We start from the raw sequence: 15,652 nt of genomic DNA, 5'->3' as shown, positions 1-15,652 counted from the left end.
AACTTGTATATATTAATAATAATAAAATAAAGAGTGAGTAGGGCACCCATTAAAAATCCCATTGCACTCATGACTACAAAAACGCTAGCTAGTAATTAAGAGAATCGAGTGTTACCGCATGCATGAATGCTCGCTCCATTATTTGTTTTCATCAGCTAATTATGTGCTAATGAAACAATCGTGATCACAAGGCCGACGTACGACTGATTTAATGATCTAGAAGGTTACGAACGTACAGCTTTGATATATTACGTTCCTGGCCTGAAATTAGTACGTTATATATGGGGGGCTACGTACCAGCCGTATGATGCTATGAATTAAAGGTTGCGTGTCTGGAGGCATTTGAGATGAATATCAAGAAATCAACTTTCTTTGCTATAGTTAAAAGAGGAAATCAACTTGGGGCTCGAAAGAAATAAAAGAAATAATATTTGTAATTGTAGTTACATAAGTGGCGTATAATTATGTTAAAAATAATAAATAAATATAAAATTTACATAAAAAAAATATTTTTATAACTTTTTTTTAGCCATTCCATATAATTATTTACATTCCATTTGTATTTACCGATAACAGTTCCGAATAAATAATTGGTAAGATAGACATGCAAGTAGACCGAATGGACGTTGGACCCGTCAAAGTTATGTCATGTCAATGTACGTACAAGAAAGCAGAACGAAAGCTGTTTATGGGGCTCCTGCATGCAAGCAGCCGTACTGCGTGTTACTTTCCCAACTGTGGTATCTACCATGCATGTAATTACTGCATGCATGCATGCATATGGTGCAGTAGTACTTTTTGATGGGGTAGGTTCGATTTTTTAATTTTACAGTATAAGTTTAATTGTTGTCCCAACTGATCCCAATTTGATAGTTGTGGATTAAGACGACTTAACTCATGATATAGCTAGCTAGGCTGCATGCACTTGATTGATTATTTGCAAAAGGTTGATCAACGAATACGAGCGATAAATTAATTAATTAAAACCATGTTAGACAGAATATATACAAGAATATTATATCATATTATTTTTTTGCTTTCTTGTTGGTGTATGCATGATCGATCCAGACAGAAAATAATTATTGTGGTTATAGCTAGCTAGCTACCTAGCCTCTAGGCCCTGCATACTCATACATACATTGGCCAGGTTCGTTGTTGTTCAGAAATAATATTGTAATATGTATAAGAACTCTCGAGGAAAATTGCTCATATTATAATAATATTCTAGCTTCCTTCTTGGAATAATTAATAAGTTATAAGTAACTTCTTTCCTTTTTTTTTTTTATTTATTTGTTAATGTTGTTGTTTGGTGGACCTAATATTGCAATATTAACATATATGCATGGAGATGACCAATTAATTATAGTAACTCCTGTTTTACAAAAGGTACTTGATCTCCTGCATATATATATATATATATATATATAGAGAGAGAGAGAGAGAGAGAGAGAGAGAGAGAGAGAGAGAGAGAGAGAGAGAGAGAGATTATGCTAAAATCATGCATGTTCTCCTGTTCATTGGCTTTTGCTAAATCATAAGAGCATTAAATGGAAGAGAGACATATGAAATGAGTTCTACAACGTCATTATAATTGGAAGTTCTTTGAAATAATTATAAATCTTGATAACTTCCTTCCCTCTTCTAGACAATGCCATATACTATTTATAATTCTTCTATAATCAATCAGGAGTATTACGTACATAATTAATATGCCATTGTATGTGCGCGCTGATCATCCGGTAGTCTTCAAGATAACATGGCTCAAGTAATTCCGTACTTGTAATTAACAGAAATCGGCTTTGATGCAATTTAGAACAATCTCAAAAGAAACCCAAACCATGTCGATCTATTAACTATTAGAATTGGATCAGTCGTGGAATATTGTCGCCGTAAATCATAATTAGAACTTCTTCCTTGCCCCATTAATATCATGTTCATCATCATCCTTATACTCAATCCCATCATCTTACATAATTAATCCTCATGATAATTTTATTAATATTAAACGTTAATTAGCTAGGAAGGTGTAACGTCTAATTAGACTTTGTTACTAATCTTCAAAACCTACCTTGTAATTATAAATTGGGAATTCAGAAGTCAACGAAAATATCAGAATCAAATATAGAGCAGTTGGACTCCGCAAAGCTAGGGAGTACTTTGAATAATTGCTAAAGAAAATGCAAAAAAATTATCATCTTATTTAGTAAATTGGTAGGTGTGCCAAGCTTCAACATCTTTGTCCCTCAAAGAGACGACACTAGATTCACTGTTTTCTTGTCAAGGATTGGCTAAAGCCTAAAACTATATCCTACTGCCGAGGCGTACGTTCGAGGCGCTTTCACCTTTGCTCCCTCGCATTATAAGGTAGAATTAGCTAGAAATTTGTATTGAAAGAAGGCCAGACGATCTTCACCCCTTCCATACGCTTTTAGTCCATTTTCTGATCACGAGCTCAAGAACTTTGGAGTACAGCTTTTGAAATCATCGAAGCAACTTCTTTAATATCAAATCTCAGCTTTAGACAGAGCTTCAAACTTTATGAAAGCTACTTTCTATACCCTACATTTATAAATAGATTATACAAAAATAATTTTACAAATCGTCGTAGATTTATGTAGTTTTATGTGATCTATTAAATCTATTTTACAATAAAAAAAATTATACAAAATGTAAAAATTTATTTTATTAATACGAAGATGTCCTATATATAAGGACTGTATAGGGCATTCCAGTTGCAAATTCAAATCTACAACATTATCAAAATATTTAAAATAGCATAACAAGAAGCTCCTAAACCATCGGATAGCAAATTTACAGGAGATAAAATACAATAAACTTAGTCAAGGAAATCAAGATGGTTACAACTACATGATTTCCTTTATACGCCCCCTCAAGATAGGTGTTCCATCAGATAAGCCAATCTTGCTACACAAAGTTTGAAATTTCTAGCATGAAAGAGTTTTACTTAGGAGATCTGCAAGCTGGTCATGTGTGCTGACATGGGAGACTTGTAGCATTCCTTTGGAGACCAAATCACAAACAAAATGAAAATTAATAGCAACATGTTTCATCCTTGAATGCATTACAGGATTAAGACTTAACTGAGTAGCACCAATATTATCACAAAATAAATGTGGAGGCTTAGGTATCGGAATACCAAGCTCATGAAACAATGACTGAATCCAAATAAGCTCGGAGATGGCTGAAGCCAAAGCCTAGTACCCCACCTCGGGGGAGGAATGGGCCACAGCAAGCTTCTTTCGCATGCTCCAGGAAATGGGACAATCACCTAGAAAAATAAGATAGGCAGAGGTGGAGGATCTTGTATCTTTATCACCTACCCAATCTACATCAGAAAACCTTGAAGAGTGAGATTCCTGATGCGCTTGGGAAGAATACCATGATTAATAGTGCCCTTCAAGTATCGCAGAATGCATTTGGCAACAATCCAATGAAGCTAAGATGGTTTATGCATGAACTAAGCCAACTTGTTGATCGAGAAAGCAATGTCGGGCCAAGTTAGAAAGAGGTATTGGAGAGCTCCTATAACTCGGCAGTACTCGGTCGAATTAGTAGGAGAAGATCCATCATGAAGCTAAAGAAGATCCTTGGTGGCAAGTGGAGTCATTACTGCCTTGGCATCGTTCATCTTGGTGCAAGTAAGAAGATCACAAATATACTTTTGTTGGGATAGAAAAAACCCATGTTTAACTGAAATCACTTCGACACCAAGAAAATAATTTAAGGGTCCAAGGTCTTTCAGAGAAAAATGATGACCAAGCTGCTAAAGAACTGTAGAATAGCAGTAGAATCACTACCAGTGAGTAAGAGAAGTCAGATTTGGATTGCTGAAATCCTAATTGAAGAAAACAAGTGCTCAGTTCTTGATACCAAGCACGAGGTGCTTGTTTGAAGCCATACAAAGACTTCTTTAACCTGCAAACATTAGAATGCAGATTAGGATCAACAAAACCCTGAGGTTGCACCATGAAAACGTCCTCCCAAAGTTGGCCATGCAGAAATGCAATATTCACGTACAACTATCGAAGAGGCTAATTTTTCTAAATAGTAACAGAGAGGACAGCTTGAATAGCCACCAGCTTCACAATAGGGCTGAACTTCTCATTATAATCAAACCCATGCCGTTGATGAAATCCTTTGGCCACCAACCTTGCTTTATAGCGAAAAACTTTACCATTAGGATTTCGTTTGATTCGAAAAATCTATTTGTAGCCAACAGGTTTGATGGTTGAGCTTGGTAGAACAAGCTCCCATGTGCCATGTTTAACCAAAGTAGTGAACTCCTCTAACATAGCATGTTGCCACTTGGGATCCTTCAAGGCCTGATACACACATGTGGGCTCTACAGGTTGAGAAAGAGGATGTTTTGTGGCTAGGTAAAGGTGTTTGCGTCTATGAATATTATTATTAGACCTAGTAGTCATGGTATTATAGGTACGGGTTGACTGGGTTGGAGCTGCAAGTGTGGCGGGTGGACTTATTTCTGTAGGCTACGATTGTGAAAGGGAAGAAGATTGTTGGGAAAATGGAGCCAGAGCTGTAAAAGCGTTGTCCGTCATAGTGGCATGAGAGGAGGGTATCAATCCAATGGAAGGCACCGTTAGTATGGCAAAATCTTGTGTGTTTGCACCTAAAACTGACAAAGAGGGCACAGAGACATGGGCAGAGGAAGAAAAAGGAAAAATACACTTATCAAAGACCACATGCCAAGACAAGTAGATGCGAGATGTATCAAGATCCACACACTTATAGGCATTTTGCGAGCTCGATTAACCTAAGAAGAAATAAGGCATTGATTTTGGTTGTAGTTTACTAGTGGTATAAGATTTTAGTCATGGGTAACACTGACAACAAAAAATTTACAACTTTTTATAATCGGATAAGCGACCAAATAAACACTCAAAATGACTCTTATTTTTTAAAATAGTAGTGGGCATTCAATTTATTAAATAAACCGCTGCCTGAAACGCATAGGACCAATAAGATGGAGGAAGACTCGCCTGACTCAATAAAGTTAGACCTGTCTCGACAATGTGATGATGCCGACGTTCACTTGTACCATTCTGTTAAGGTGTATAAGGAGCGGTGGTTAGCCAACTAATGGAAGTAGACAAAAGATATTGTCGAGGAGCATGATATTCCCCCCCCCCCCCCCCCCCAATTATCCAAGTATAAGTGATTAATTTGAAAGTCAAATTGTTTTTCAAGTAGCCCTTTTAACTGACAGAAAATGGAGTGAATATCACTTTTGCGATGAATTGGAAACAACCAATAATATTTGGTAAAATGATCAACAAATAATGCATAAAAACGAAACCCATCAATTGAAGTGGAAGACGTAGGCCACCAAAGATCTGTATAGATGTATTCAAGAGGATGAGTACTAATAAGAGTGGAAGAAAAAGGCAATTTATGACTTTTATTGAATTGACAAGCAATACAAAGAGATGTTAAAGATGTACGAGACACTATAATTGGAAGAGAAAATTTACAAATTACCAAATCAAAAATTTTATTCGACGGATGCCCAAGTCATCTATGCCAAGTGTCAGATGTTGTTCGTTCACCAACTAGTGCTAAAATAGAGGATTTGGTAGTGAGAGAAGCCATTGGCATTGGATAGACACCATCCTGACATATACTGCGAAGAAGAGTCACCCCCGTGCTCCAATCCTTCACAAGAAAATGAAATAGGTGAAATTCGAGATAAACATTATTGGAACGAATGAAATTATGAACAGAGATCAAGTTTTTCTGAATATTAGGAACACAAAGAGTATTGGTTAAGGTAAAGGGCTTCAAGGAAAAAGGAAGAGTCATAGTGCCAACATGTGTGACTCGCAAACCTGAACCATCGCCAATGACAACCTCATTCGTGCCATCATACTTCGAGTGTACACATAAATTGTCAAGATTAGAGGTAATATTGAGAAGCCGCTGAATCTGCAAGCCACTTCTTGTTGTTGGACCCACTTGTAGTAGCACAATTCACAGATTTCTCACTAGAAACTGAGCGACAAGTCTTGGCCAAGTGTCCCACTTTGTTACATAGTTGGCAAACAATGTGAGGCTTACTAGATCTCTCTTTGCAACCATAGCGACTAGAGTTGGTGCGATTTTGACCAAAGAACCAGTGCTGAAGCGTTGGTTGCGGTTGGACTTGGAAGTGACAGTGTGGAGCTGAGTGGTGTTTGCAGTAGCAACCAGAGCTAAGTTGGAAGCTTCAATACGTTTCAAGCAGCTTTCATGACCAACCAACATGTCATGAAGTTCTTCAAACATAAGAGAAGTCTCACGTGCCCGAATAGGTGCTGCAATATCATGGAATATAAGATTGAGGCCATTGAGGACATAAAGAGTGATGTCATCCGCTAAGACGGGAGAGTCAATCACCGCAAGTTCATCAACAAGAACCTTGATGGCATTGACATACTCCGAGACCAAGCAGGACTCTCGCTGAATAAGAGTCAACTCCTCCTTAAGCTGCATAACACACGTACGTGAACGATTGGTATACAATAGTTGCAACTTGGACCATGCATAATGAGTAGTGGATGAAGCAGCAATGAGTGGGATCACTAGTTTAGCGACAGATGCAAGGATGGCGTGAAGGATCAGCTTATCTTGCCTGAACCAATGCTAGAAGGCTGAATTGGGAACATCTGCAACAGACGATCCGACAGAGGAGGTGCTGGTGGGGAGTGTTGGTAACGGACAAACAGTAGTACCATCAAGATAGCCTTGAAGATCGTAGCCGATGAACAACAAGAGCAACTAGGTGCGCCATGAAGGAAAGTTGGAAGGGGTGAACTTTAGAGGAAGCTGGGAGCCAGCATTGATGGCAACAAGATGAGTGTCACCACTACGAGTAGGCCCAGGAGTATTGACAATCACAGACTCAGGAGATGTGGCCATAAGGAAAAAAAAAAAAAAAAAAAAAAAAAAAACTCGTTAGAGAACCATGCTCTTGATACCATATAGAAGATGCAAAAATTTATTTTATTGATACAAAGATGTCCTATATATAAGGACTGTACAGGACATTCCAATTACAAATTCAAATCTATTATTAAAATATTTAAAATAGTATAACAAGAAGCTCCTAAACAATCGGATAGCAGATTTACAGAAGATAAAATACAATAAATTTAGTCAAGGAAATCAAAATGGTTACAATTACATGATTTCCTTTATAAAACTAATTTTATAATTTAACGAATATGTAAAATCGTTTCAGTGTGTAAATTTAGTTTTATATAATCTTGAGTTCTTCTCCTTACAGGCAGGCTATGGATCGATTAGTGCACCATTTGCTGATGTGGCATGTTAAATTATTTATTAAAAAAAACAAACAGAGGAAGAGGGGAAATCTAGAAACGTGCTCCCAATCTGCCCTCCCCACAACGCACACTCTCTCTCGCATCATCTCATGGACTTTCATTGGCAATGAACACCAAAAGCCTCCCAATTCTACAAGATTTTCTAGCAATTCCACTCGTAATACACACGCATTCACTCTCGCTGGTGCTTCTTCTTATAATTACCTCAATTTTAGGTTTTGATCAAATGGCAGTGAAGCGGGGACTATCTGGTGCGAGCATCCACAAGAACAGTGGCAGTGGGGTCGATTCCCTCTTGACATTCTCATCTCATGCTGTCCCTTTTCTTCTTCAACAGAGGACTCCACACCATTGGTCAACTCTAAAATCATTTCTACATTTTCACTACTTAGTCGGCTCTCTCTCTCTCTCTCTCTCTCTCTCTCTCTCTCTCTCTCTCTCTCTCTCTCTCTCTCTCTCTCTCTCTCTCTCTCTCTCTCATCACTCTCTCACTCTCATGCTAGTTGCTTAGATGGACGGTAGTATCGCCGCACCACCACCATTCGCTATCACACACTCGGTGTCGCCGATCCACAGATTCATCATGTCATGCTCTACTGCCTCTCTCCAATTTAGGGGTGGCAATATGTTACACGACTCGTTAACCCAACATGAACACGACACGATAATAGTGAGTTAGGGTTTAGTCTTAACGGGTTTGGGTCAAAACGGGTTGACTTGTTAAAACAAGATTGCTTAACGGGTTGATAACGTTTTGACCCGTTATGACACATTAAGAAAGTTAAAGTTACAATTATATCCTTCTACCCAAAAGTAAAATTGTTAGAATTTTAATTTTGATATTTTTATTGTTTAGATTGTAATTTTGAACTTGTAGTTAGTTTTATAATTTTTATAAATATTGTGATTTTAACATTTATAGAAAATTATATTAAATTTAATCAAGTCAAAAAGGTTAATTCCAGGTCTATTCAACCCATTTATATAAACAGTTTGAAACGAGTCGTATTGTGTCGTGTTAACATATTTAGTAATATTAACTAATGGGTCAAAATGGGTTGACACGACACGTTATGTTAATGGGTCATGTTAGGGTTTAAGATTTTGACACGATAAGCTTAACGGGACGGATTCGAGTTTACCTATACACTACAACAAATGTTAGTATTTGCTGCAGTCTAATTTCGTAGCAAAAAGTCTTAAAATCGCAGCAAATCTTACTTTACCGCGATTTTCAAACCGTAGGTGAATTGCCGCAATTTGAGCGTGACTTTTGCCAAAATTTTCGCAGCAATGTAACTGCCGCAAAATTGGGACTATTTCCGACGAAAAGTAATCGCCGGAAATAGGCTTAAAAACTCAGTAAATTATTTGTATTTCCGACAGATGACAGTCGCCGGAAATAATCACCTATGTGTAAAAAATTATTTCCCGCGAATGTTACTCGCGGGAAAAGTTTTTTTACAAAATAAAAAAAAAAAAAAATTGCACTAAACAAAAGATATTAACTTGCAACCGGAGTAATACAAGGTTACTAAAGATATATATCTACCATCATATACAAGGTTACCAACTTACCACAAGCATACATATATATTATGTCCAAGTGTTATCAATATCAGTATGCCTAACACAGAGGCCAGAGGTTACACCCAAGTTTATTAGCAGTAGGGAAATTGTCAAGGAAATTGATTTTCACCACTATGGCTTGAAGATAGAAATACAAATAACTAGTAACATGAGTCTCAACTCACAATAAAGAAGAGTAAATATAATTGAAATATTATTAGAGAAGACATAAATAACCAAAAACTTATGGTAACTACTCACTCTCGGCAGCACAGAAATTCTTGCTAATATTGTTACAAAGAAAAGGTGAGCAAAATTTATTGAAATCTATCAATTGTTAAAATGAGGCAAATATCAATCTTAAAAAAAGGAGATAAAGTAAAACCGAAAAGCCAAAATCCAAACCTGACTTTGGTCATGCAGACAGTGTGTTTCTAATAATAGTCTAACCATGGAGAAACTAAGCTTTCTACTATACAAACTCTGCTATTTTTACTCTAAAACATAGGATGCCCATGAAGATAGAGAAAAGAGCATGGAATCAATTGCAATGAATCCAAGTACATGTAAAGTTGCAAAAAAAAATTTCTCTGGAAAGATAGGTTAGTTATAAGGGTAGGCATGCAACCATGGAAGAAGAATAGGTTAGTTATACGGGTAGGCATGCAATGGCTTTGTTATGAAGTTACAATAATTTTAATAAAGAAAAATTATTGCTACATCATGTAAGCTAGCAGCAGCTCCAAAAGTTTGGTAGAGAGAGACAAGTCTAACTAGAATGTTTGGAAATTCAAAATTAATGGGGTTCTCTATATATCTAATTAATTGGGACTTGTAGCTAGCAAGCAAGCTATAAGCTGGCTAATACTCATTATTTGTGAACATGAAACTAATAACACTACTATCAAACTGACTTGATTTCATGCTGCACTCACCACCAAATTTATAAGTTGGTGCACTCACCTTCTTTCTACAAGAAACCTTCTGCTCAGCTCTTTATCAACAGTCACATATTTTCTTTAATTTTGATAAGAAATAAGGAAATATATATATACATACTGAATATATAGGATGTGTGCAATATCCTTTAAAATAAACTACAAACATTAAAATTCAAAACAAAATAAAATCAAATACCACCCAAAGAAGGACCCAGGAACATGGACTTAAGAGTTTCCACTAAGCTTTTATGTCATTAAAAAGTGCAGTTACTTATCAAAAGGAAATTTAAACCAAAAAAAAAAAAAACTGCAGTTATTTCCTCTCACCAAATCGTCCACATAATGCCAAGAGGTTGAGTTGTAGCCTCTTTTAACAGTGTGATACTTAGGCTATTATTCTTGAAGAGAAGTGTTAAAACAGGGCACTTAATTCCATTTCATATCTGAAATGAAAACAGGGCAGAAAATTCCATTTCACCTCCTCAATGCTTGCACGATTTTTTGCTCTATCCACATTTCCTCTACTCGGTTACACACCCAACTAAACAAGCATCAGAGGAAAATAAATAAGAACTCGAATTTGGAAGCCACTACACACAGTCGGCCAACAGCATATTTTTAGAAAACCAAATAGCATGCCATGGTTTGCTTAAGCATAAATCCAACCACAAGAGGTTTTTAGGAACTAAGAGTGTTACCTGACTTGTTCTTCTCTTCCCAAGGTGCGATTTAAGCATCAAAGCAAGGGAAATGGAAGTGTGCGATCTGAAGGAATGGAAGAGGACTCTCGGCTGGAAGGAAAACAAAATTTTCAGAGCAACCCTAGGTTGCCATTTGGTGTAAAATCAAAACCCCCAAAAATGAAAACCAAAATTTGGAAGTTTACCTATGTTTATCCCTCTCCTTTAGGAGATTTACGCTAGGGTTCCACCCTTTGAAAATGAAGAGACGAGCTGGAGAGGAGGTCAAGGGTTAGGGTTTGGGCTTTCTGGAAATAGAGAAAGGGAACAAAGCAAGAGAGAGAGGAGTAGAGCGCGAGAGAGAGAGAGGAATTCTGCAGTTTAGGGCTTTCTGGAAATGGGGAGGCCGAACCGAGCGCGAGAGAGAGGAGTAGAGCGCAAGACAGAGGGAGAGAGAGGAAAAAAGAAAGGACGGGATATTAAATATTTTTTTTATTTGCGGCGACACATTATCGCCGCAAAAAGTTCTAAAATCGCAGCAAAAGGTTACGGCAATTATATTCCCGCCGTAAAATTTGTTAAGCTGACTCCTTTACCGGTAGATTTATTACGGCAACATTTTGTTGCCATAAAAAGTTGCGAATTGTGGCGATTTTTCTCTTTTAGATGAATTGAAAATGCCGCAAAATGCAATGATTTGTTGCGACGAAAAAAACCGCCACAATAGGTTTTAAGTCGCCGTAAAAAGATTATACAATGAATTTAGAATTTGTATTTCTCAACTTTGCAATGGAATTCTGCGGCAAAATGAAAAACGTCGCAAATTAATACCTTTTTACGGCGATTTTAATTGCTGCGAAATTAAAACCGCCGCAAAAAGCCCATTATGTTGTAGTGATATATTATAATATACATGCTTTGACACGACCCGTCAACACAATTTGGCACCCCTACTCCAATCTCCCTTTCTCTCTCATCAATCTCACTCAATCTCATGCTCAGCCGTTCAGATCAACAGAATGTCGCTACACCACCGCAATTCATTGTTGCACGCTTGTCGTCGCCGATCTATAGCTCTGTCGTTCTCTGCTCTACCACCTCTCTCCAATCTCTCTTACTCTCTCATCACTCTGCATTTCAGACGAAAGGAAAGCGCATGAAAAAGCAAGGAAGAATAAATGAATTTCCGCTTCAGACAAAACGCTACATTTTATTTTATCCACGTAAGAATAAATGAATTTCCGCTTCAGACAAAACGCTACATTTTATTTTATCCACGTCAGCAATGATGCACAAGTCGATCCGCTTTCTGCCTGCAAGGAGACTTCCATATAATCTTGGGTCGAGATTTCTCTTCTATATATGGTTCAAAGCAATATTTGCGTTCGCACTGTTGCAAAGATTCAAACTTAACTTTTCGTCGTCTAGTTTACTGTTTTTCTCTTGCAGCTTTTGAATTTACAGCTCTCTTTCTCTCTGTCTCGTGGTGGGGAAGGGAGAGTACTGAATATACTACCCGGATAAGCCTCTCTAGGCTTCTGAAATAAAAACTGATTCTTGTCCTGAAAGGGTATCTTCTTTCAGTGAAGGTACACTGTCTGGCATCGTAAATGGGTCCCGTAAACTGGTTTTTCCTCGATAAAATCTTGACTAGTTTTCCCGAAGTAGTCTTGATGCAAGGAAGAACTGAAATTCAGGCACCAAAACTCTGTTCCTTCGTTATTTTGTGGTTTTGTTTTCTCTCTCTAGGATCTAAGAACATGGAGAGCTAAACAACAAAGGAAAATACACATACTCCATATATATAATATAAAGGACGAGTTTAATTAGTTCTGATCAGAGAAACAAAAGACCCTACATTATCGAAAGTACTATGTGCGAGAAACAAAAGACACTGCATTGTCGAAAGTAGCATGATCGATGCTATTTTAGTTTTTCATTTACTTTCCAATTAGTAAAGGCACTAAAGCAAACGTGCTGATAAGTGAAGGAAAGCTAGCTTTCCCGGCCAAGAGAGACTTCTAAAACAGAACATGGTAAAAACATCTTAATTAATTATATGCTAGAAACAAAGAAACCCTTACATATTTTCGAAAGTAGCATGCATGCATGCTATTTAGTATTTAATCCACTACTAATTTCACCGTCTTAGCTAGCTAGAAATGCTGAAATTTTGGAGGGATTGGATTGAGAAATCTTGATCGCTGACATTTTACGATTGTTTGCTCAAGTACTCAACTAAGAAGTCAAAAACTTTATTAGAATATATATATATAACACATGTGACTACAATATTTTAGACAATGAGATTACTTCGGTCGGTCGGTCAGATCAAACCAGATTTGTTTGAACACCTTGATAATGAGATCGTGGTATTCATCTGAATTCAAAGAAAGATAACAGGCAAGAAGGTCTTCAAGGTCCTTTGACGCCTTGATGTTCTTCTCCACAATCATCTCCACCATTGAATCCCTGAAATCCCTCTGAGGATCGAAAGACGACTTCACAACTGCAAAGCTATCCGAAAAGCTTTTCCGCGAACTCGAGCTAGAAGTTGACATGAAACTTCTCCGATTGTGTGTCTGAATACTCTTTCTACCCGCAATTCTCGGGGAATTGATTCTGAGCCTGACACCTGGAGAAGTCACAGAAAATCTTTTGGAAGGACTAGTCCTCTGCTCTTTCATAGTAATTCTGTCTTCCTTCATAACCTTCGCAGACAGAGACCCGTGACCATTTGCACTTTCCTCAAATTTCGACGAGCTCCTTCTCCCAAACTTGGTTGGCTCTTTTGTTTCGGTCTTTTTCAGATAGTTGGATTTTGCCGTCTTGGTTATAATGGGAGGAAGTTGAAGCTCGGACAAGGAATTATCAAACCCATTTGGCTTCTCAAACTTGGCTGAAAAGGACTTGTTAACCACCTCGATAACAATGTCATCAGCATTAGACATGGCTTTGCGGCCACAAGTGCTCGACCACGATACCAACCCATCAAAAGATTCGGTGGCAAGAATACGATCAGACCTGAATTCAGGCTCAAGAAAATGGGGCTCCGGTGAGCTGCCAAAGGGAGAGGCTGAGAAAACTGGCGGGGAATCGGACTTGGTGAAGACCGAGTCAACCGGGGCACGGCATCTACAACCGGCGGAGATAGTGGAGGTGAAAAGTTTAGGTGAAGACCTCGCGGTTCTTTTCTTGACTCCTTGTTTGGAAGATTTTCTTGGTGGGTCAAGAAAGAGGTTTTCTGAGGATTTTGGATTTGTGGGAGAATTATGGTATTCATCACTTGGGTTAAGCTGATCCCTTGGGAAGTAGTAAGATTTTCTTGGATCATATTGGTGGGGTTGCTTGGGTTTTGATGGCTGTGTTGCTGAAGCTGATGTTTGCTGTTTTTTCTTCTTGGAAGGGGGCGAGTTTCGGTGGTTTCTGACTCTGCTCATATTCCTGAGCTTGTGAAACCAGACATGGGGCATCATATCTGATAACTTGAACCTGTAATTACCCATGAAAACACCTCCAACTAACACACACAAACACCGTGTATGAAAATAGAAAGCTAGAGAGAGTCCCTTATGATTCTCCCTCTCTTTCGTGTCTGAGATACCGTATGAAGAGGTAACTCTTATCACCATCTCTGTTTCGGAACTGAGGGAGTGTAAAGATAAAATATAGAGAGTGGCGTTTGGAATTTGAGGTACGAATGGGGTCCACAAGGAAGAAAAAGTTGGCACGAAAGAAAAGGAGTGGGGCCATGTAGGATCAGGAAAGTGGCTTCTCTCTCTTTTTTTTTTTGGGGGGGGGGGGGGGGGGGGGGGGTGGGATTAGAGTCTAATCATGATTACCGTTTTTTTTTTTTAGTTATTAGCATATCATTTATTGTAAATGTGTTTTACTTTCTTAGACATATAAATGATTCTTCTTTTCAAAACTTTCTATTTATGGTCTGATTCTCTTATTCAAATTGATTTTCCATTTCCCGCTGGATCTTCGTACCACGGCTACTGCAAGCCTCTTCCTCAACTCCATTACTCCCTGGCTATTTCAATGGCGCTTTCACGGGACATCACATATTGCCAGAAGCATATGTTATTTATGCGATTGCCATAAGCATTCTGTTTCTAGATTCTAAGGCATACATTTTCGCGTTTTTCTCTTTCTCTTTTTTTATAGAAAACAATTTAAAATTTTCAAAGATAAAAAAAGAGACAAAACAAAAGCTGCTTTTGGAACTGCAAGTTCGTTGTCGATATGATCCCTCGTCCAACACATTTTATTCAAGAAAATAGAAATGCATGCATGCCACCTGTATAAATTCTGATCTGAGTGCTAATGTGGCGTTGTTGCTTAATCTCTTCCCTTTCGGTTGTGATGAACGAAGAAGGCTGAAGTAGTTCGGCTGCATGGACTTCATGTGCTATAATTTGTAAGCTAAGACTAGGCATTTTCGAATAGGCAGACGTGGCGGAGCCGAACCAATTACAGTTTTGAGGATTCGGTCAGTCTCTGCCTCTTTGGATGTACGTAGATGTTCACTTTGACAGATCATAGATGCATCGAATCTACCTTAGTACTGCCGGTCTGTAAGACATGCAAAGCGATCGATTGGTAAATCTGACCAAAGTCCAGGCTTGAAAATCCCAACAATATTGATGTAGAAATATCGTACCATTAAGCTACGGATCATGAATTGGAACAAGAACAAAAATGTTCGTGTCCCATAGAAATCTGCGGAACCCTTCACATCCACACGAACTAATTGTACGAGATCACATGCATATTCTTCAGTGCTAAAATTCACAAGAAACAATTCAGTATCTATATACATGCTCGATCGATCGTTTATCGATTTACCATTTCATCCACACAAATTAACATGTGAAAATCATTTTAATTTACTCTAGCTCTACCGTATATAACTTATGATTATACATGGTATGAGAGTAGAGGTCTTAAATTCGAATCTTAACTCTATACTCTATCTTATTTAATTAAATATCTACATGTTGGGTTTACTCATTGAAAAAGAAATTAGCTCACACGTAAGGAAAATGTTAAGAATATAATATAAATAATAAAAATTAATATTTTCTATCAGCTTAAA

General features: G+C 37.8%; 1 protein-coding gene across 1 annotated transcript; it reads right to left on the bottom strand.

Annotated features, from left to right (window-relative positions):
- Positions 1 to 12,785: 12,785 nt before the first annotated feature.
- Positions 12,786 to 14,211, bottom strand: LOC122275220 (transcription repressor OFP1-like). Its single transcript, XM_043084202.1, has one exon. It carries the CDS (start codon positions 14,181 to 14,183, stop codon positions 12,861 to 12,863), a length of 1,323 nt encoding a protein of 440 aa, XP_042940136.1. The 5' UTR covers positions 14,184 to 14,211; the 3' UTR covers positions 12,786 to 12,860.
- Positions 14,212 to 15,652: the final 1,441 nt, after the last annotated feature.

The sequence above is a fragment of the Carya illinoinensis genome, chromosome 9 (assembly GCF_018687715.1).
Source record: "Carya illinoinensis cultivar Pawnee chromosome 9, C.illinoinensisPawnee_v1, whole genome shotgun sequence".
NCBI lineage: Eukaryota > Viridiplantae > Streptophyta > Magnoliopsida > Fagales > Juglandaceae > Carya > Carya illinoinensis.
Note: the sequence above shows the minus strand (reverse complement) of the source record. Positions and strands in the feature narration are given on the sequence as shown.